Genomic DNA, 21,814 nt, shown 5'->3' with positions numbered 1-21,814 from the left:
TCGCCAAACTGCCAAAAAAAAAAAAAAAAAAAAAAAAAAAAAAAGAGAAAAGAAAAAGAGGATAACTAATGTTGTATGGACTGGCCACAATCAAAATGTACTGTCTGAGGCGGGGTTAGTTGAGTAGATTTTTTCCTCTTTAGTTTGGCGACTTCACTTATGGGCAAAATGGATTGCCAGGAGTCAGAACCTGGTGTCACTGCCCATGAACAACAACACACTCAGTTGCCTTCAGCGCTTCAGGAACTCATTGCCTCAGACTTGGAGATTATTCCTGGAAATGTGCTAAACAGGGTAACCAGGGGTCCGCTAAGGGACTTCATACTGCAAGCGGATCACCCTTTGTAAGCTAGCTGTGGATTCCCTCAACACTCTTGCCACATCGTTTGGATTAACGCCGGTGCAGATTGATGATTCCCCCTTGGAAATGTCTCTTCAGAACATTCTCCAGCGACAACTTACCGTCGTCCCATATGGTGGCTATCTGTAATGCAGTTAGTGCATTTCTTGACGCAACAACGCTCTCTGCCAATAAACTCATCCGCGAGTTTGCTCTCTCTGGCTCCCAGCCTCCATGGATCGCCGCCTTTGAAGTTCTTCTAGACCGTTATGAACGCAAGCCGAAACCAATGAGACAGGTCCTAACCTCGTTGATTAAAATCATTTTGGGGCATCGTGGTGAGGATTCAGTCATCCACTTAATTCGTTCAAGAATAGTCCAGTTGATATTACCCAACATTGTATCATGTGAACCCAGGTCAAGGCTCAAGGCATGTTTGGTTTCCTTAGAGTGGCTTATCCGAAAAGAAGCATTTCCTGTGCTTGATTTCATCCAGAAGATGAACACATGGATGCTAGATAACCCCATGGCTTGGATATCGCGACTGGACGGGCATTGCATCAAACTAGGAGTTCCTATGAGCTATTTTATTGATGTAGAAGCCAGAAAGAGTATTGGAGAAAACGAACTGCTCTTATACGGCACTCAAATTTTTACCATTTCTCTTCTTCTTAATTCCAATAACAGGGACTTGGCCCTTCCAGCTGGGACTTTATTTACTCTGTTGTGCCATACATTGGACATCGCTTCTAGGGATAACAGTTTCTTGTACATTAGTCCGAGGACCTCATGCCCTTTTTGGCAAGCCCCGCTCAGATACATCGCCTTGCAGAATATAGATGATTTAGACGCCGTATCGGATCATTTTCTATATCCTTTGTTTAAAGTTATGCCATCAGGATTTCAATCGTTCATTCGCACTCTACCATTCTACGACCTGCAAGCCGGCTCCAGTGAGGCCTCACCGGATGAACTTATTGTACTCTTTGCTGCGCTCCAAATAGCCAAAGAGCTCGGACTTGTACAAGAAGACAGTGAGTCGCAAGCCCCATTTGGCCTTTTTTTTTTTTTTAATTCGGAATTAACCAGATTTAGGATCTGAGATACATGTAACTTCATGCGAACCATATATCATGGATAGCAGTCGAATTGGCGACTTTCTAATACACCCTGAACCTGCGATACGCATCTCGGCTCTATCTCTGTTGATAACCGCCCCTTCTACTAGGAAACCATTCTCCTCGGTCACGCTCCAAGTATTGGCGAAAAATTTTCCCTACATGCACACAGACAGCGACCCACAATATAGGGGAGAAGTGTACAGCTTAATTCGGAAACTTATCATTAGATTATGCGGCGGCCTATCTGGTAGCCGCAAAACGGCTGGCTCTGAGGATGGTTCACATGCTGTCAACGATCATACCACGGAAGAAGATTCACAAAGAACGAAGCACGCTATTGCCGCTATATCTCATGTGCAATTTTTGCAGTGGTATGTGGATTTTCTCGAGCTAGAACTCCAACCAACAATGTCATACCAAAGACATATATCGGCTCTCAAAACGTTGGCATTGGTTCTGCAATCAGGTCTGGATAAGAGGATTGACCCCGTTTACCTTTCACGACTCGGCCAGGATCAGACTTTGTGGAACTGCAACATCGAAATATTTCGACCAAGTCTTTTCAGAGTCATTGGCGACTTGCTTATAAATCCATATGACGACGTCCGATCTTCAGCTCTGATTCTTCTAAATATGTTCCCCAGAACACATATCCAAACATGCCCTGCAAATGACGAGGAATGCTTCTTGGGCGGGAAATATTCTCATTCCCGTCGTCAACTAGTTAAAGCTTTGCAAAGGGCTGAGAATGTGGCGAGCCGCACAAGCAGAGCTGATCACGCTGATGCCGTAGCCCGTTTGTATCATATTTTATTCGACCTTGCTGATTTCAACAAATTCTTAGACACAGGGAAAACGTGGTATGAACATAAACAAGGTATTGTGGAAGCCCTCCTCACTACTTTAGAGAAACATCTATATTCAAACGATGGTTTGTTCCAAAACGCGATCCGGGAGACTTCTTTACATGGCTACATCTCCGCATTAAGGTATTCTTTCAACCAAAACACGCTTCTTGGAGAGTTTGGAAATCGGTAAAAAGTTTTGCTAATTGCCACGAGAAGGTATATTGTGTCAACTCCGAGATTCTATGCATGCTTCCCCTCAACGACAAGTGTGGTGGTCCCTTTTTGGAGAGAATGCCACGATCGGCTTATCTTGCTTTGTGAAAAGATCTGGCTTGGAGTCCAAACTATCCTCTGTATAGACTCTCCTGAAGGGCAAGATGAAGATGCAGCAGACGACCTTAAAGGTCCGAAGGATTTGTTGTCATGCTCTTGGCGTGCCTTGCGGGAATCAAGGTAACATCTGCAAATCTGTTTCCAAGCAAAAACTGTGCTAATAAGATCTGTACAGCATGCTCCTTCATGCCATATTACTCAATTCAACCTACGCGCCCGAATCTGATGGTACTGGACTCGTCCAAGCCGACTTTAATAAAATTGGAAGTCTAAGCTTTACGCAACTTGCGGAGTTGCGGCACAGAGGCGCTTTTTCTGCAGTGTCTCAGACTTTCACAGCTTGCTGCCAAAGATGTGGCCAGTCGAAGGATCTGGGAATTTCTAATCTGCTAGATATGTGGTACAAGGTAATTGAATATTCCGTCTCCATTGGAAATATATATTAACACTAGCAGGATGCATTGAAAATTATAGATCAGCAGGCGTCGAAATTGACTCGCCGATCCGCCGGACTCCCTGCTCTGATTACAGGGTTAGCCTCATCACAACCCGATAGCCCCCTCTTTCGTCAAATCATGCGTGACGTACAGGAAATTGCCAGCTTAGGCACACCCACTAGTGTTAGTGGGTCTGAATTGAAGCTGCCTCAGGTTCACGCCTTAAATTGTTTGAAGGATATCTTCACCAATACCAAACTTGGTCCGTCCACAGAATCATATGTGATGCCATGTCTAATGATATCAGCTGAATGTTTGGGTTCTAAAATGTGGGTAAAAAAATATAATAAAATAAAATAAAATCTTGATATCATTTTCAAGTTCAGCTAACACATGATAACAGATGGGCAATTCGCAACTGCGGACTGATGCTATTCAAAGCTTTAATAAATCGTATGTGTCGCTTCAAGGCAGGATACAGTGCGGGTCTAGGCGGAAGTTCCGGGTCAGAACTTGGAAGTAGGATCGTTTTCCAAAAATATCCTGGTCTAGTTGAGCTCCTAGCCCAGCTTCTTCAAGACCCCATTCCAAACGAAAAGCTGGATAATCCAAATGGCCAGTTCTGGGAAATTTCTATAACGACAGAGCGAGTGTTTCCTGCCTTGGAGCTAATTGGAGAGAAGGTGCCCTCTTTCTCAGGGGAGGAAGAAAAGCTTCTAAGAGACCTTGTCTGCGAGCAGTTTCGAAGCCCTGTATGGGGTATCCGGGAGCATTCAGCCAGAATATATGCGTCTCTGCTAAGACATGATGAGATACTGCCAACTGTTTGTGAGCTTTCAACTGTCCCTCATTCATCTGTCTCACAAAACCACATTCACGGAACGGTATTATGCATTAGATACTCCTTGCAAAGGCTCTGGGTTTCCTCAAGCCGATATTGGCTAGGTGAGCTCTGTCATTATTCTCTAATCGTATGGTCGCTTATTCTTTCCAGATGACTCCAGGACTGCTCTTCTTAGTGTCAAGAAAGTATGGCGAAATCTTATCGCCCACGCAAGATCTCCATTCGTTCTGGCTGCATTAGTTGATGTCCTTAACGATGTCTTGGAAGCTAGTATCCGCTGTGGACTAGAAGGTACATACCAATTCTGTTCTCTTGGGCCATTTTATTAAATTAACAAGAGGAATTGTAGGTCTTGTTGTACTCCAAATTAGTTCCCTACTCGAGGAACATGGTGTCTTCGATATGTTAGCCAACCTCCTTTCCCAAGCTAAGGCCGAAAATTTCATATCCAAGGGTTCATTTATACTCATTCGAGCGATTTCTATTTCTAAAACTACAATTTCGCTAGCGCAGAATTCGGCATTGGAAGGTTTATTGGGATTTTTAAATTCTCTATCGTCAATTGACGTTGACACAACCTGTTGGCTCCTAACTCACATGCACCACTGTTTTAGCTCACATGAGCGGACCAAAGTGCAGAGAATAACGCTCTACACTACTATGATCGAGGACTCGGTTCCCCGGAGAGTACAATCAGCTATAATGAGAAGTCTGGCAGACAGTTTGGAGTCACTTCTCGAAACGCATACGTACCTACCTGATGAGTTTTCCTTCCTTCGACAGTGGGCTAGATCTACCGATATTCCAGAAAATAGCAATTGCTGCAACATATGGAATCGCGATATGGTGAATGCTTCATTGCGACTGAAAGGAAGTTTATTTGCACTCCAAATGTTGTCATTCGACGATGCCGAAATTTACCCTGTGGTTGAAATGAAATTGAACAAATGGAATCAAAGCCTACGTTCTGCGATTGCAGACGAAACTGTGAGCTGCCTTTTTTTTTTTAAACACACCTTTGTCTGAACATGTCCTAATCCACCTCTAGGAATTCACAACCCGACATGCAGCAGTTCTTTCTATGAAAGCATTTGTTTTGGGGCTAAAAATAAGCGCCCGACATCGAAAACTTCACCAGTTTTTACTGGACACATATCTTGTTTTGTATGGAATGCTCAATGATGACGACGAAGACATCAGATATATTGCAACTCAGGCGGCAGGTGTCCTCTTTTCACTTGAACCAGAGAGGTCAACCCAAGCAACGGAACTGCTTCCCCTTGCGGCTAGTTTGCGATTGACTGAGGTGATTGCCGAAGATTATGTTGGCTCCACAGCGCTTTGCGTAGAAGCGTTGGGCCGATTTCTTGCATTGCCTATCAACATATCAGCAGTTGAAAACAACGGTATTACGGTACCGCCACCTGTTTCCAGGCTTCTTGCTAGTTTCCAGAAGGAGAGCACGGTTCTATTCCAAGAAGAAAAACAGAATTTGTTTATCGAAGATGTGCGAGAAGTTGAAATATGGTCCAAAGTCCTATCACGATTGATCCCAAGGCAAGAAGACACAGTTATTGCCATGCTTCTCTATTCTTGGGTTGCTGAAGGTCTTTCCACACTGATAGCGGCAACTAGAACAGCCGGTAGTGACTGTGTGCTAGGCTGGATATCGAATCCAGATGTCTTTACCTTGGGTGTCCGAGTCCTTCGGGGCGCAAAGATATTGCTGCTTGTCCCTTCATCTGGAGCCTTGCCATTGGACAAAGCGCTGATCTACAGAAGACTTGAGGATTTACTGGACCAAGGCCGCAAGGTGGGAATGCATCATTGTTGGATATCCCTCCTGAAGACAGCACTTGATCATCAGGGACCTTGTTAAATCTTTACGGCTATACTGTGTTATTGACAGGAGGTTTTGTTGATAACGCGTTTAGTCATCTAATTTCAATTAGTTAATTCTATTAAGTATTATTATTTTCATTTTAGAAATTGTCTGTGACATCCCCTTTGATTTGTCTGTTTTCATTCATCCACAACCCCTTGAACCGCGACCCGACGTCTCTTTGTTGCCTGGCAATATCTCACCATCGACTATTTGTTTTGATTTATAAATTTCCTGACTCAACCATCTCAAAGCAGGTTATAAAAATACACTTTTAACTTGAACTTTGGTATGTTTTTCCTGTCTGGAGTCTTTTTTCCAATCTTCTGTATATTGCTTGCTAATACACCCTGCAGCATGCATACCTAGCTATCTTTAATCCCCTTAAGACATCTGTCATTGATTTGTCTCCAGCACTCGATATTGCGCAACGATTGTTTGACACCTCGTACGGCATATTATTGCTTCATCCGCATGCCTATCATGCAAAGACTGCCTATTATTGTAATCTAGGCGCTCCTATAGTGAATATACCGAAACCTCTCTCTATAGCCACAAACTATTGCAGCCCTTAACTAATCACTCATCCCAAGGTAATTCTATTGCCTTCAAGCCATGCAGCTTAACCATGCTATTGTCCTCATCCTCATATTAATTCCCGTTTTCGCCTTCATCATATGGAGAGTCGGCCTCCACCTCTCCTCGGTATTTTACTTCAATATGGAAATGCACAAGGTGATGCGAGACACGCGACAGGTGGAGGAAGCAGTCGTTGCTCAGGAATCCCAGGTCGCCACTACACCATCGACCAATAATCCATCTCCTCCTAATCCAGCTCCACCGTCAGCTGTCAATGTAATACCCGGCAATAATGGACGACCGGCCAATGGACAGGTAGCAAATGGGAATCCAGCTAACGAGCAAACAGGGAATGGGAATGGGAATGGGAAACCGCAAACCAACCCGCAGCCGGGCAATGGACTCCCGGCAAGCGGGCACACAAGTGGAGGCCCTGCGACGGGCAATGGCTATAGCGGTTAGCACTAGTCAGAGGACTGGTTGTGGTTAAATGTTGCGTACTATTTTAATTTTTCCCCCCCCCGGAACATCATTGGGACGAGATGAGGATAAATATTTAATGTAGAAGGGAATTGGAGAAGACAACGCAAATAGGACTTATAAACACTCTTGCTTAGAATACAGCGAGCATGTTTGCTGCAAAGCTATTTAAATATCTATATTCAAATGGATGAATAAAATGATCATGCTGATGCATTTAGACTTCCTCCATTTGCCTTCAAGGAATCCACATACAGTCATTTTACAAACTTGAACTCTGCATCTTGAATATCGGGCTTTAATCCCGTTTGTCGAGAGGTCTCTTTCTTTTGCTTTGTATACATTGTTTTGCGTATTATGTGAAGCAGTAGCTGGTTTCTTTCTTTCAGGGGAAATTCCCAGTCCAAATACTTTCTTTATTCGTGTATCTCTTCCAAAAGCTCTATTTTTAAACGAAGTCATAATTCCCACTTTGTTTACTTGTAAATTTACGCTGGTGTTATTCCAATTACTTGTAAAAAGAATATATACAGTAGTTGTATATGTTTTTGTTCTTGCTTCTGGATGCATTTGCCCCTTTTTTTGCTTCAGGCGATCTGTGGCTTCCAATGTAGCGGGCAATGAGCCTTTGATATGAGATATGCCAATTGCAACCCTCGTCCAGTTAACTAACTGTATTAATATACAGATCTCTGTCTTCAATACTCCCAGTTAGTTACATTCAATTTTCAATTGGTTCTTCTTTTATATGCCGTCAATGCCAACATCACGTCCTCTTCCATAATCACTCAACCGCTCCAACCGCTCTTCGAGGTAGCCCAGCCAACAAACATCACCACAACCTTGGTTGCAGCAAACCCTCCATACCCCCTGGCTCTCCCAAGCCATGGCGACGCTGATTCCCATACCATCCACCACCCCAACTCCGGATACACAGCAGCAGCAGCAACTTCAACCCAATTCCCAAGGGGGCTGGTATTCCTGGACACCGGAGGAGCAAGGTGGTATTCTAGCTGCGTCGATACTCGTCTTTCTCTTTCTATTCGCACTGACGCTATTTGTGTCCCTTCACGCTCCAAAGAGAGTCCACCTGCCGCCACCAGACGAAGAGCGAGCAATGGGGGAGCCGGGCCAAAGGAGACGGACTGGGAAGGGTGGAAGGTTTGGGAGGAGAAGTGCCGGAATCTCACAGCCAGCCACTCAACTACAACAAAACCAAAGCATACTTTCACAGGCTGTGAAAGATAGCCGTAGTCACGAAACTACAAAAAATGGTCGAATCTCAGACTATCAAGGGCGAGTGGTGCCTGACGCACTCCTAATCGCAAGACGGGAATCAATGACAAGATCCCACCGCGAAAGCGGTCCAAAATTGAGAACTGCACAGCGCTCACGGTCATGTCAATGTAGACGAGATTTTGGTCTGTTGGAGGGGGGAACTGGACCCCGTGGTCAACAGCCACGCCAGACCGGAGGGATAGGGCACCGCAACAGTATGGATGCTTGTGATGGAAGTGATGAGACATTTGAGAGAGGGTTGGACAGGATTTATATTGACGACAATAACCCAGGACCATCAACACTGAAGGGAAAGGAGAAAGCGAAATTTCATAGACGTCAACAGAGCGATGGGTGTGCTCGGGAGGGAAAGCCTCGTCGTCACAAACGTTCATACAGTCTGAATTGAGCAGGACAGGGAAAGACGAGGACAGAAATTTTGTAGGGATCTCCCAATTTGACTGCACGGAGATGATGGAACATTTTTATGTATAACATGTATATACCGAATATCTCTTGTCTCATACATTTATATGTGGGAGCTATTGCTCCCTACCCCAAATTTGGGATCTTAATGATATAGAATGAAACATTGCTATAATCATTATTTGTAATAGGTGGATATTTGGATATCCCAGCTGCCACGAGGAAGCACGCTGCAATGTTTAGCGGTAGCCTGTCCTATAGTGACATATAGGCACCTCTGCCTCCCATGGGCAGTTTAATACAGCCCATCTGAAAAGGAACAAAGTCCTTTTCAGATGTCTCAACAGCAGGATAATAGTACTGCAAATATTTGAACGCCAGTAATTGGCATGAGGCGAAGTTGCGTGGAAAGCAAAGTGAAACATACAGATATGAGTATGTTGTTTGCCAGCAGGAATGTAAAACAAAAAAGCCTCTGGGCAGATAAAAACTTCAGATAGTTTGCTGAAAATAAATACAAGCAAACTTAGATATCATCACCATTGCTGACACTCCATGTTCTCATATAAGGATTCACTATATAGATAGAAAAATGCAGCGCCTGATACATTAAATGGTCCACACTTTTAGCACTTCTTCACACTCAGAGAAGAAAAGAAGAACATATTGAACTCATCCATAGGACATCCGACACAAAATACAAATGGCTGCAGTGTCCATTGAGGCCGTAAACGCATGGAGTATCACCATCACGGTTCTCGCCGTGTTTATGGGAGTTGCCATAGTACTCTTCTTCATGGGGCATTTAAGCACGCAGCACATAAATCTTCGCCACCATCAATACCATCCCAGCACTTTCTATACCCATACAGTCGAGCCCTACAGTGGAACCGAGGGACGGCATCCAGAGGACGTAGAGCTCCAAACACCAGGGTCTGCATATCAGCCGAACGGATCACGATCGGGAACACGGCTAGCACAAAGGGAAGGCGGACGAAGGGGCATAAGTTTGTTCCGAGCGTATCAAATCGAGGGAGATATGGAAGACAGAAGAACAAGATGGTAATCACTCGATCACAAAAAAAAAGAAAGAAAAAGAAAGAAGAGACAAAGGAAAAAAATAAAGGAAAAGGAAAAAAAGGAAAGAAAAGAAAAGAAAAAGAAAAGAAAAAGAAAAAGAAAAGAAAAGTTGGAAATTCATAGCGCAGGGAACACCCTGCATAGCCCAAACCAAGGAGGAATTCCCTCAGTGCCTCAACCAGAAGCATCGACAGCTATTGTCGGGCAAGATAAACACGGAAGAAAGGGGAATGTGTATCAAACATGTCCTCAGCCGGACGCATTGCAAGATAATAGGCCCCCGAATCAAGCAAGGGGCCTCTCGCCCGAAACCTACTATCGAAACCGCATCCAGCAATGACAGTATGAATTCTCTCATTTCCAGAACGAACCACACTGAGATTTGTTAATAATGGCCATATGCGTATATTTCATGACTCAGATACCCAAGAAGATATGGGTCAGCCCGAGACCCGAGTGATAGAGCATCGTCAAGAGCAACACCAGCAGCAGCAGCAGCAGCGCTGCAAGATCAGTCCTGGTAGGCTGTTGTTTCGAGTTTGATTTAATGCTCATATGCAGGTCAGAACAAACACAAACGAACATAAGGACTAGGGAATCCGAATATTATTCTGCGCCATCGGATGTCAGGATCGATCTCGTTTGGTCACACCGGAGGGAAGAAGCCGAACTTAGCGAAGGGTTGAGGCCAGAAAGATCCCCCTCCATGCGCGAATCCGAGGCCAGGAAGAACAATAGCTGGAGGGAATGTATGCGTGCATTGCCAAAACGATCTTTACCTAGATGACCTCAGGGTTTCCATATGAGGTGATCAACAGTTAACTACTTGATGGAGTGAGACATTTAATTGTGCAGCCAATTTAGCAGACCGGGCACCAGGCAATATCCATCCATGTTAGATGATACCTTGATAGTAGTGGGATTGCAGCGAGCGTTGCATTCTTCAGATTCGGGATTTGGAGATGATAGATGTTAGTTAATAATTAATTCATATTATTTTTCATTGTATGGAAGAGTGTTGGGAGTTTGCAAAGAAAATCGAAGGGGATGAATAGTTGGCCTGTTCGGGATGTTTAAATATGGTGACGTTGTCCGTGTAGCCAAGCTCAGATCAATCAAGTTGAGTGGTTTGTCCTGTCATTAACCAACCACAACTTCACACTCTCACATCAACTATCCGCTACCGCTAACGTGAACACAGCCATATACATACACATACACATACACATACACATACACATCCCGTGTCCCGATCTTTCTTCTATTCCGTCACCGTCTGTGTGCAATCCAACCGTTCATACTCACTGGGCCTGTTCTCCCCGCCGGAGTCTCTTCTCGGCCTCCCCGGGCAGCATGTGGAACGACGAAGACAACAACCCCTACGGGTCCTTTGATCGCCACTCGGAAGCCGTTAATGATCATTTCCATGGCTCACCTGGATCTACCAGTGAGATATGGCTTCATATCCCCCGTCCTTGTATATCGCTCCAACTAACCCAATCCATCCTTCAGCCTTCGACCCCCCCTCTACCCCTCAGTCTTCAGCCTCAACTTTAGATCCCCCCCCAGATTATGTATCGCGGTTAGATAGCCCTAGCCCTGATGTTGCAGACTCAGACGAGGGGAGGAGATATGCGCATTCCGAACAGAATCAAGGATACCCTCGAAACAAAGGGGTCTATCAAAGCCGAATAGAGCAGATACTCTACGAGAATCCAGAGCTTCCAATTCTCATTACGGATGCGGGTAAAAACCACGAGAGCGGAGGCAGCTTCATTGTGTATACTATACGGACAGGGGTATGTGCGCCTAGAAGGGGAAAAGATGGTGCTGCTATCTTATGTCATTGCTTGCCTTAAAGGCTGACTTTCCTACAGGATCTGGAAGTTCGACGTCGATACTCTGAATTTAGTTCCCTCCGCGCCACCCTCATTAATCTTCATCCTACCCTCATCATACCTCCAATTCCCGAGAAACACACAATGGCAGATTATGCGGCGAAACCCACCAAGGCTAAGGAGGATACCTCCATCATTGATTTGCGAAAACGCATGTTGGCTGTCTTCCTTAACAGATGTCGGAGGATGAAGGAGATTCGGGAGGATGGGGTGTGGTGGAGGTTTCTGGATCCAAATGCAAGTTGGGTTAGTGAGCTCATCAAAACATCAAGTCAGATTATATCCTGTGGACCATGGTACCTAACTCCCTGCAGAACGAAGTGCTTCATTCGCACCCCGCCTCCTCTGTTCCCAAGAACAATCTAAAAGCGCCTCCGCTTGACCCAGCAAACCCGCAACCTGCGCATGCCTGGCTTCCAATTCCGTCGTCTTCTGCCAAATTGAAGTTTTCTGCCGCCATGTCTCCACCTTCTTTAGATAATGCTACGTCTTCAGGTCCAGGAAACGGGTCCTTCCTAAGCCGATTCCCTCCAACATCCCGCAATCTAAGTGAAGAAGATCTAGATCCATACTTTGTGAATTTTGAGGTGTCAACCCGTGAGCTTGAACTGCTCTTGCAAGGAAATATTGAAAAGGTCAACCGGCGCACCTTGACGCATCTTTCGTCACTTTCGGCTGATCTAATGGAGCTTGGGGCTCGATACAATGGATTCTCACTCTCCGAGCCTTCCGCAACTGTTGCTGCTGCTATCGAACGAATTGGTCAGGCTGCGGACACCTCTTATATTGAGACGGAGGAACTATCTGCAACCCTTGGCGCGACATTTGCGGAACCAATGAGGGAGAGCGCACAATTTGCCGGCGTCGTCCGTAACGTTTTGCGCTACCGGATCTTGAAACGAATCCAACAAGAAATGACGCGGGACGAGCTCAGTAAGAAAAGAGCATTACTGGACTCTCTAGAACGAAGCGAGCTGGAGGCCAAACGGATCGAGCAGTATCTTAACCGCACAGGTAGCAGCACTACACCCGCAACATTTAAAAGATCATTATCGGACTCCTCTGCACCCAGCACCCCTGAATCGGGACCTGCTGAAGGAGCTCGAGCGAGTCCAGCAGAAGATACCGCCTCCATCGACTCAGATTTCCCATCAGGGGGAGGAGACTCTCCACAGCCATCTGCATCGCAGGGCCTGCCTCAGAGGACAGCGGAACCTCCCACAGCAACACCGCCAAGTCACCGTAAAACCTCGAGCGGCAACTTCGTGACAAATAAGATATTTGGTCGAATTAGCCATGCGGTACATGGGTTTGTTGATGTTGACCCGGAGAGGACACGGCGAGATCAGATTGGGAAGACAAAGGAGATCTTATTGCAGGTTGGTTTTTGATACGCCTTACCTCTCTCCCTCCAAACCGTAATTATCATTGTTTATCAATAAGTGGACGGAAGGAATCCTAATTCGGCTGACCACTCTTATTATCTGCAGTTGGAGCAAGCACTCGAAGTATCCGAGAAAGACGTGAAGGATGCCAGTTCCGGGGTCTTGCAAGATCTGAAGCGATTCCAGAAGGAAAAGGAAAACGATCTGCGGCGGTACATGGTATGTAGCCCTCAAACCATCCCCCCCCCCTTCCCCCTTCTTCTTCTCTCATTCCCCCCTTTATATCTTTGATTGATTCATCAAATTTTCTTTATGGCTTTTCGTTCCACTGCTTATTTTTTTTATTTCTTAAATTATTTTGGCGCCGCCGCCATTCAGGTATCATATGCCCGCTGCCACCTTGACTGGGCGCGCAAGAACCTTGAGACATGGACTGAGGCGAGGGAAGAAGTGGACAAGATAGTAATCCACTGAATAATGATTCCTCCTCCTTCCCCCGAACCATATATATATTAATTTGATTCAAAGTCTGAATGACTGGGAATTCATTAAAGGCATGAAAAATGAATGACATTGTAGCTTTGCATTGAAAATCTTTCTTTTGTTTAACTATTTGTTTATCTTTATCTTTATTTTTTATCTTTTTTCCATTCTATTTTGAGCTTCGTCTTTGTATGTGGCAAAAATAATCATGGTGGTGGGGGTTCCCTTCCATCTCTACTTGTTAATTGACTGTATCTAATACCACTTGGTATAGTTTAGAAAGTGACCTGGCCTCACTTAGAGTTTATTAATGTTTGCTTTATTCATAAAAAGGTAAGATTCCTTGGGAGTTAGAATAGGATGTCTGTAAACCTTTGACGGTTTCTTTACCATCAACCATACCCCTGCCGGAGTTTGTACGGGATTGTGGAGAGAAGCAAGGATTCTATTTAAAGTTGGTAGTGCCAGGGAGTACAAAAGGGAAGAGAGGACAGTTACCATCACGACCCTAATTAAATGTATATAATACTGTCTATTCGGAGTGTTTTTACGTATTGGACAGTAGATACGGATGTTTCCAGTGATAGATAGTTTAACCAACTTAACAAAGCTGTGTACTCAAGACACGCTTCCTCCATTTATTTTGTATGAGCATCTCTTCCAATGATCAACAGAAGAGAATACCTACCTGGGTAGAGAGATCATACTCCTCAGTCAGCACAAGCAAGAAGATTGCCTGATCATCTCAGGCCTGACTACCGAGCGTGACCTTAATCAACAGACGGTTAGTTACATTCCTCAGCACGCACTGTCTGTAGTAATATCATCTAGTTACCATTTTTCTACTGCATTTTTACCTAAACTTACCACACACACACCGGTGTGTTTCGTCACCCCCCGCCCAACTTTTCCCATCCAACCACACCACCAAAAAAAAACTTCTCCCGCTGGAACTAGTTAACCAACCGCCCACCAAACCACCCGACCTATATACCGCTCCATACTCTTACCGGCCTTTCCACCCCTTAACAAACCACCAACACTTTCGTCTCTTTTTAATATGCCAAAATCTATGCCTCGCCCAACCTGGTCTTCGCCTTGTTAAGACCCACCTCTGGACCTCTGGCGCCCTTTACTCCCATATCCCCATCCTCTCCCTCCCGCGCCCTTCTTCCCTCTCTCCCTCTCTCCCCTTCTCCTGGACGTACATACATCCTTGTGCTCTAAACAACCCCACCGCTCCCCTCTTGCACCATAGAGCTGCCACAGCCCGTGGTCAGCTCACTTTCACCACGCCTTCTTCAAAGAGACGCAAGGTTGCAGAGTGCAAAGTTGGAGCCCGTGGCCGCCCTTCCCGTTCTTCCCCCCAAACGAACAATTTTTCCAGCCCTCGTTCCTCCACCAGGCTACGGCGGCGTACCAGTAACAGCCATCTTAGCGGATCTGCCTCTGCCTTGCCTACAACAGCAACCATAGCAACCACAGCGCCCACAGCATCGTCGCCAACGTCACCATCAACGTCGATATCGGCATTGACATCGATACCGTTCACTACAAGTCCCATTTCCTCAACTGACGCAAGCAACGCCTCTACCACGCTCCCTTCCGCCACAACTGCTTCGTCTGGTCCAGCATACATCCCTGCCCACATACAACGCGAACTCCGTCGAAAAAAACATTGCACAAGGACTCCGAAAAAGGTTCGATCTGCCACCCCAGGCTCTCCAGATACCGCTGCCAGCTCTCCCAGTGCTGCCTACGCCGAACTCAGCTTGAATACAGAGCCCTCAGCTGCTGCTGCTTCTGCTCCTGCTGCTGTCATGGCCGCATCTGAAGGCATGTCGGGCTCGTCTCCTCATCCTCATGGAGCGGATGATGTCTCTGAGAATGGTCGACAAGAATTGCAGTCAGCCCCCGCTGTAAAGCGGCCTGCTGCTGAAATGGGTGAGGACGACCGCCAACCTCAAGATGTCGAAATGGGGGCCGCTCCGTCTGGTGGCAACGAGGAGAAGGAAGTCTTGTCATCCTACAACCCTGTTTCCAAGAGCAAGAAGCAGACGGATCGACCCTCGAGGCATCGTAGAGCTGTATCTGTGGATATGGATGGGCAGGATGATAATTCCATGGAGGTAAAGCATGAGAACCCAAAGTCTGCTTCTTCCGAAGACACAGTTAGCTCGTCTTCGGATAGCGTCTATCCCACACCATCCAGCATGTCGACATATACCTCATCCACACGTGAAGATTACAAACCATCCCATACTCAGCCTCGCGCCAGTCATGACATGCCGTCAATCGACGACCAGGTCGCCATTGTAACCAAACTGCTGCTGCAACCGCTGAAGGAGAACCAGAAGGGATATGTGGTTTCTGCGAACTGGCTCGGACGTGTCCTTTCGAGGAGTTCCAAAGGAGGCTTGCCACGGGAGAAAGTCGATAAAACTGCTTCAGAAGGAGAAATTGGTCCTGTCGACAACTCAGATCTTGTTTTGGTTACGGATCCTTCCCTCTCTTACAAAGATGAGGCTGGCGAGCTATTCGTTCCCCTACGACCTGGCTTGCAGATCGGAGAGGACTTCGAAGTGCTACCAGAAGACGCCTGGGAAATGATCATGAAATGGTACGGCCTCTCGAGAGACTCTCCTGCCATTGTTCGATTCGCTCATGACACCGCCACGGGAACTACGGAAAATGTCCAGTACGAGCTCAACCCTCCAATTTTTACCATTTTAAAATTACCAAACCCTTCCCAATCCCAGGCTCAGATCGCCCAGGACAAAGCTCGTGCTCCTGTAAAAACTCTGGCTAGCAGACACACACCGTTTCAGCAGTGGTTACGGAACGTGAAAAGCTTGGCATCTATCGAAATGTCTACAAAAGTCCGTGTCTGGAGAATTCTCGAAGGGCTGAACAGCACCGCAACGTCTGGTATCATCACCCCTGCGGCATCCAGAAGCACCTCCCCTGCCCCTGGCGCCACATTGACCGCCAACGCTGGCAACAGCCTTGTGCTGGACGTGAACAAATTCGTTGCTCTTGTCGAAGGCTCTCAACGTGAACTACTTGAAATGAAGGACCAAACAGCCAATCCAAAATATAACGGCAGCCTTACATTGCACCTTGCCGGCCTGGGAGGCGACGATGTCATTGTGCTAGAAGAACAAGTTGGTGGTCCTGGTGGCGGAGAGTGGGTTGCTGATTGCGCTGGCAAAAACACAAATCATCTTTCTGTTTCTGCAATCAAGGCCGGCTCCCAAAACAAGGCTAAGGCCAAAGCTCCCGCTACCAGCGGTCGAGCCTCATCACCCGCTGTTGGGCCCGTTACTAGGGGACGGCAGCGTAAAGACGGCCGCTCTCGTGGCGTCACTGGCTTGAGCAATCTTGGAAATAGTTGCTATATGAACTCCGCCTTACAGTGTGTTCGGAGTGTAGAAGAATTGACTCAATATTTCCTCCGTAAGTACTGTACCGCCTTCGAAAATTACTATATTTATATATGTATATTTTTTTTTCTTTCTCTAATCTAATTGGTTTTCCCTTTTCATAATAGAGGATGAATACAGGAAGGACCTTAATCCAGGCAATCCACTTTCTCATGATGGGAATGTTGCTAAGGCTTATGCAAATCTGTTGCATCAGTTGTTTGATGAAAATGGAACCTCCTCTTTTGCTCCCCGTCAATTTAAGCAAACGATCGGAAGATATGGTCCTTCGTTCTCTGGGTATGGCCAGCAAGATTCTCAAGAGTTTGTGCTTTTCCTTCTGGACGGGTTGCAGGAGGATTTGAATAGGATTCAAAAGAAGCCGTATATCGAAAAACCAGATTCTACTGATGATATGGTTAACGACAATGCTGCACTGCAACGATTTGCTAGGAAATGCTGGGATATCTATAAGGCACGAAATGACTCGGTAATTACTGACCTTTTCGCAGGAATGTACAAGTCCACTGTGGTCTGTCCCGTTTGTGACAAAGTTAGCATAATTTTCGATCCATTTAGCAATCTCACCTTGCAACTCCCGATTGAAAACCTTTGGAGCAAAGAATTGTTTTTCTTCCCTCTTTATTCCCGCCCCGTTCGATTGGATGTTGACATCGACAAAAACTCCAGTGTCAAGGCTTTGAAAGAATATGTGGGGGAAAAAGTTAACGTCGATACCAACAGACTTGTTATGGCTGAGATCTACAAGCAAAAGTTCTATAAGATGTTTGATAATACGTCAAGCATTGCCGATTGTCAGATTAGTGCATCGGATGATATCGGTATATTCGAAGTTGAATCCGTACCAACTAGTTACGACCCAGATAAACCCCCCAAACGATCTTCCTACTCCAGCCTTGTCTTCACCAGTAGCTCCGCTGACCAAGATATTCCACCTTTTGACTCCCCAAAATGCGACAGGATGCTAATCCCCGTTTTCCACCGTACCATCAAATCTCAAGGCGCTAGAATTTCACGGCAACTATTCGGTGCTCCTTCATATATTGTGGTTAACCGCGAAGAGGCATATGATTATGATAGCATACTGCGTAAAGTTCTGCGAAACTCGGCAAATCTAACAAGTCGAGATTTTCTCCGTGAAGATGATGGAGATGCTGTCATGAGCTCTAGTCCAGCTGAGGATTCCGATACTGTCGTTACCAATGACGATGACTTTGACTCCTCCGATCCCAAGATAAAGGTATCTTCCGTTGACGGGGAGGACGGTCTAGTTGATGTATCGATGCGGGATGCTTCCGATCCATCAAGTCAAATTAAATCGAAAGCCAGAAATAATCCTGTTACTATTCCGAAAGTTCTTCGGCCTGGTAGCTTCATCCCGCCTAATCTTCGCAAATTATTCGAGATGAAAATCATGCGATCTACTGATGCTGTGCCCACCGGATTTTCCTCCGTTGACGAAATCAAAGACTTCACTTCGATGGCCTCCAGACTGCCCAGGAAGCAGAACAAACGTGTCCATGCAAAGAAGAAGTTCGCCAGCCGTGGAAACAGCCCTATTAGTAGCGAGGACGAACTCAGCGGTCCTGCTCGCCGTGTTAATAGCGCTCACTCGAAAGATGGTCATGACTTATACGACTCTGGCTCTCAGGAGACCAAGGACGATAGCTGCACAGAGAGTGGCACAGACTCTTATCCACACAATGCGACTCTCCTACACAAGTTTGGACGTGAGAAGCCGAAGACATCTGCAGTCCGTAACGGACCACAGAGACCCATTCCCCTGATACGTGCCGGAGAGGGTATTATTCTGGAGTGGAATGAACACGCATTCGACGCTCTCTTCGCAGGTGATCCGCGTGAAGAGGACTCCCTGCGAGGATCCCCAACATGGATGAATATCGATTGTGTTCCCGACCCGGAACTAGCTGAGAAACGGCAATTGCGTCAATCCCGGAAAAAGCGCGGGGTTAGTCTGGATGAGTGTTTGGATGAATTCGGCAAGGAGGAGATTCTCTCCGAGAATGACGCCTGGTACTGTCCCCGTTGCAAGGAGCACCGTCGCGCGTCGAAGAAATTTGAGCTGTGGAAGTGTCCAGATATATTGGTGATGCATCTGAAACGTTTTAGCGCCAATAGAGGGTTCCGGGATAAGATTGACGCACTTGTTGATTTCCCGCATGAGTTGGATATGACTGGCCGGGTGCAGATGCCTGAGGAGGGCAAGAGCCTGCAGTATGAGTTGATCGCTGTCGATAATCACTACGGCGGCCTTGGTGGTGGGCATTATACTGCGTTCGCTAAGAACTTTTTTGATGGGTGTTGGTATGAATACAATGGTAAGGATTTTCAACAGCTTTGACTTTTTTCTTTCTTTATATTTGCCCACTCCGACACCTGCTAACACCGATCCTAGACTCCCACGTTTCGAAAAAAACAAACCCTTCTGCAGTGGTTACCTCTGCCGCATACCTTCTATTCTATCGCCGTCGTTCTGACGTCCCTTTAGGCGGAGAATATCTCGCCAGCGTCACCAGAACGGCGAACAACCAAGACCAAGCCGACTCTGATTCACAGACCGACTCCCGACAGCCGTCCCCTTCGGGGGAAGGCCAGCGCCTCGGTGGCTCCTCCCGCAGTGGGTCGTCGAGCGCATTAACCGGAGCCGCAGCAATTCACCAAGCGGGAGATGGTGGTTTGCGGGGCGGAATCCAAGCGAGGGATGATGACGACGTCCCAGAATACTTCGAGCATGGCCTAGATGGCATCAGCCGGAACCATCTAGAAGACATGGATCTGGAAGATGAAGGGTTCGACGCAAGCTTTGGCCCAGAGCTGAATTTCTCCAACCACCCAATATGGTCATTTGACCGTGCAGAGGTACCGTATGGACCGTCAGGTCTCGTTTCCGCGCCCGCCAACTCCTTCTACGACGGCGACGGTGATGAGGATCTAGATGACGATGTTAGCAACAAGGCCGTTGGCGGCGGCGACATGAGCGATTCGGAATCACGGCTAGCGATGCTGAATGACTCTGATGAACCGGGGATGGTCTTTGACGATCTAGATCCGACTACGGTACCGAATATTACGCATTAGCCTTCACTGAGAATTGACGGGGATATGTCCGTCATTGAGTTGTGGGTGTCTGATGAAGAGTAACCAACTGCCGTTCCATAGATCGGAAATGCTGTTGTGGCAGGCAACTAAATTAGATGAACTCAGTTGCAATGCGTTAAGTTTTCATTGATTGATTGATGATTGTTTTTTGCTTCAGGTTGGAATGGAATGTAATCATACGTGTATCACGGGGGTATTTGGGGTGGGTTGGAAGGGGGAAGAGGGGGCGGGACTTGAAAAAGTTCACGTTTTTCGTCAGGGCTTTCGTTCCCTGTGTTGTATTTAATCATTTCGTCTTCAAGTTCCCCCTTTTTTTTTTTTTTTTTTTTTTTTTTTTTTTTCTCCCTTCTTCCTTTCTTTAACCATGGTCCCCTCGGCTCTGTTTTTTTCTTCTTTGCACATTTTTGACGCGAATCATGAGATGCAACAGGAGGGACAAAGTAGAAATATATATTTCAATGACGGCTGAGATTTAACTTCATTGCCTCGTGTCACTTGCTACCTTGGGCATTCCTTTACCTTCTTCCCCTTCTTCCTCTTCCTTTTCTTTTCCTCGTACACACAGATCTTCGTCCAAATCTCTTCATTTTCTCGGACTTTTATTTCCCCAAAATCCAAAGTCCTAGCAATCCCGCGTGGTTAGCACGCGCATTTTCTTTTTTCTGCGCTTGTTCAGATGGCTTTCCGTTTTATATCATACTGGCGTTAGGGCATAACTTATACAGGGTTGTTTCTGCCCACGTTCTTTTTATCCCTTTCCCTCTCGGTTCCGTTCCTCTCTTTCCCTTTCTGTTGTCGTGCAACTGTGACAATGTTCAGGGCTGATCAGCATTTTTCGTTCCAGGTTCATGCAACGGGTAATTGTTGCTTCCCACCAGTCCAACTTGAATCATTCCTCTTTATCATATTTCCCCTTCTACCAACCCGCGCAATATACATAGTTTACTTCCTGGAGTCATGTTTTTTTTTTTTTTTTTTTTTTTTTTTTTTTTTTTTTTACATATCAGTTGCATCCAGGTCTTGCCATTTTTTCCCCATTTTTCTTCCTTCCAGCTTCTCCTCTACAGGAGATCAGCGAGGCATTGTCTGGTTTAGATTACAACAAAGGGTGATTCTAGCATTGTTTACACATATACATACCTGCAGGAATTGGGAATTGAAAAAACTCACTGCCCAAAGGGAATTAGTTTATAAAAAGAACCTGAAATCCCCATGTTGCAGCTACCCAGCTAAGTCATCTACTTTCCTGTCCTCCGACATCCGGCCGTGTACGTCAGGTGACCTCCAAGTAACTAATGTGAGATTGGTTGAATCTCTCATATTGGGAGGCCTAACTAGCTATCTAATATATGCTATATCACATACGGTGGAGCGGCAGCCCAGGCCAACCATACGCCCAACAAAAACTAATTTATTGACTGACTAGTTAGCCCGCAACCACCTCACGGGATGTTCGCATATTTATCAGTTAGCGGGCCAGCCCTCCCTAAGGAAGGACCAACCAAACACACAATACATAACTGTATGGATAGCCTTTTTTTTTTTTTTTTTTTTTTTTTGGGGGGGGGGGGGGGGGGGGGGAAGAAAGGGGAAATGACCGAACGAAGAGACACACGCATCCGTAATTAAACCATCATTATTCATCAGCCACAGTAGGAGCGTCATTGGAGGATCAGCAGTGAAATCCCCCTCAGCCGCGGATTATCGGGATCAGGGATGTATAGACGCTGAGCATGTTCAGCTCCCTCTGCCAGGGTCTATGGATGCAGCCATTTATCCGTTCTTGTGGCTATGCGGTTGTGGGGTAGTTAATTAGTAGTGGGTGTCATCGGGCAGG

At 46.2% G+C, this 21,814-nt stretch overlaps 4 protein-coding genes across 4 annotated transcripts; all 4 read left to right on the top strand.

Annotated features, from left to right (window-relative positions):
* Positions 1–168: 168 nt before the first annotated feature.
* PADG_07239 (tRNA methylation protein TRM732) lies at positions 169–6,846 on the top strand (the record flags this gene model as incomplete). The annotated part of the gene is made up of 12 exons (XM_010764177.1): positions 169–344; positions 440–1,374; positions 1,436–2,450; positions 2,523–2,762; positions 2,818–3,049; positions 3,098–3,408; positions 3,483–4,024; positions 4,074–4,214; positions 4,273–4,910; positions 4,972–5,736; positions 6,162–6,329; positions 6,427–6,846. 12 exons carry the CDS (start codon positions 169–171, stop codon positions 6,844–6,846), a joined length of 5,583 nt encoding a protein of 1,860 aa, XP_010762479.1.
* Positions 6,847–7,750: 904 nt separating this feature from the next.
* PADG_07238 (uncharacterized protein) lies at positions 7,751–8,551 on the top strand (the record flags this gene model as incomplete). The annotated part of the gene is made up of 1 exon (XM_010764283.1): positions 7,751–8,551. One exon carries the CDS (start codon positions 7,751–7,753, stop codon positions 8,549–8,551), a length of 801 nt encoding a protein of 266 aa, XP_010762585.1.
* A 720-nt stretch (positions 8,552–9,271) lies between these two features.
* PADG_07237 (uncharacterized protein) lies at positions 9,272–10,435 on the top strand (the record flags this gene model as incomplete). The annotated part of the gene is made up of 4 exons (XM_010764176.1): positions 9,272–9,575; positions 9,793–9,990; positions 10,070–10,168; positions 10,215–10,435. The coding sequence occupies 4 exons, from the start codon at positions 9,272–9,274 to the stop codon at positions 10,433–10,435; spliced, it is 822 nt and encodes a 273-aa protein (XP_010762478.1).
* Positions 10,436–11,001: 566 nt separating this feature from the next.
* PADG_12261 (sorting nexin-41) lies at positions 11,002–19,956 on the top strand (the record flags this gene model as incomplete). Its single annotated transcript, XM_010764341.1, has 8 exons — positions 11,002–11,095; positions 11,161–11,447; positions 11,526–11,792; positions 11,861–12,925; positions 13,037–13,150; positions 14,521–16,870; positions 16,965–19,196; positions 19,274–19,956. 8 exons carry the CDS (start codon positions 11,002–11,004, stop codon positions 19,954–19,956), a joined length of 7,092 nt encoding a protein of 2,363 aa, XP_010762643.1.
* Between the last annotated feature and the right edge of the window lie 1,858 nt (positions 19,957–21,814).

The sequence above is a fragment of the Paracoccidioides brasiliensis genome (assembly GCF_000150735.1).
Source record: "Paracoccidioides brasiliensis Pb18 unplaced genomic scaffold supercont2.10, whole genome shotgun sequence".
Lineage (NCBI taxonomy): Eukaryota > Fungi > Ascomycota > Eurotiomycetes > Onygenales > Ajellomycetaceae > Paracoccidioides > Paracoccidioides brasiliensis.
This window is presented reverse-complemented; position numbering and strand designations above follow the sequence as displayed.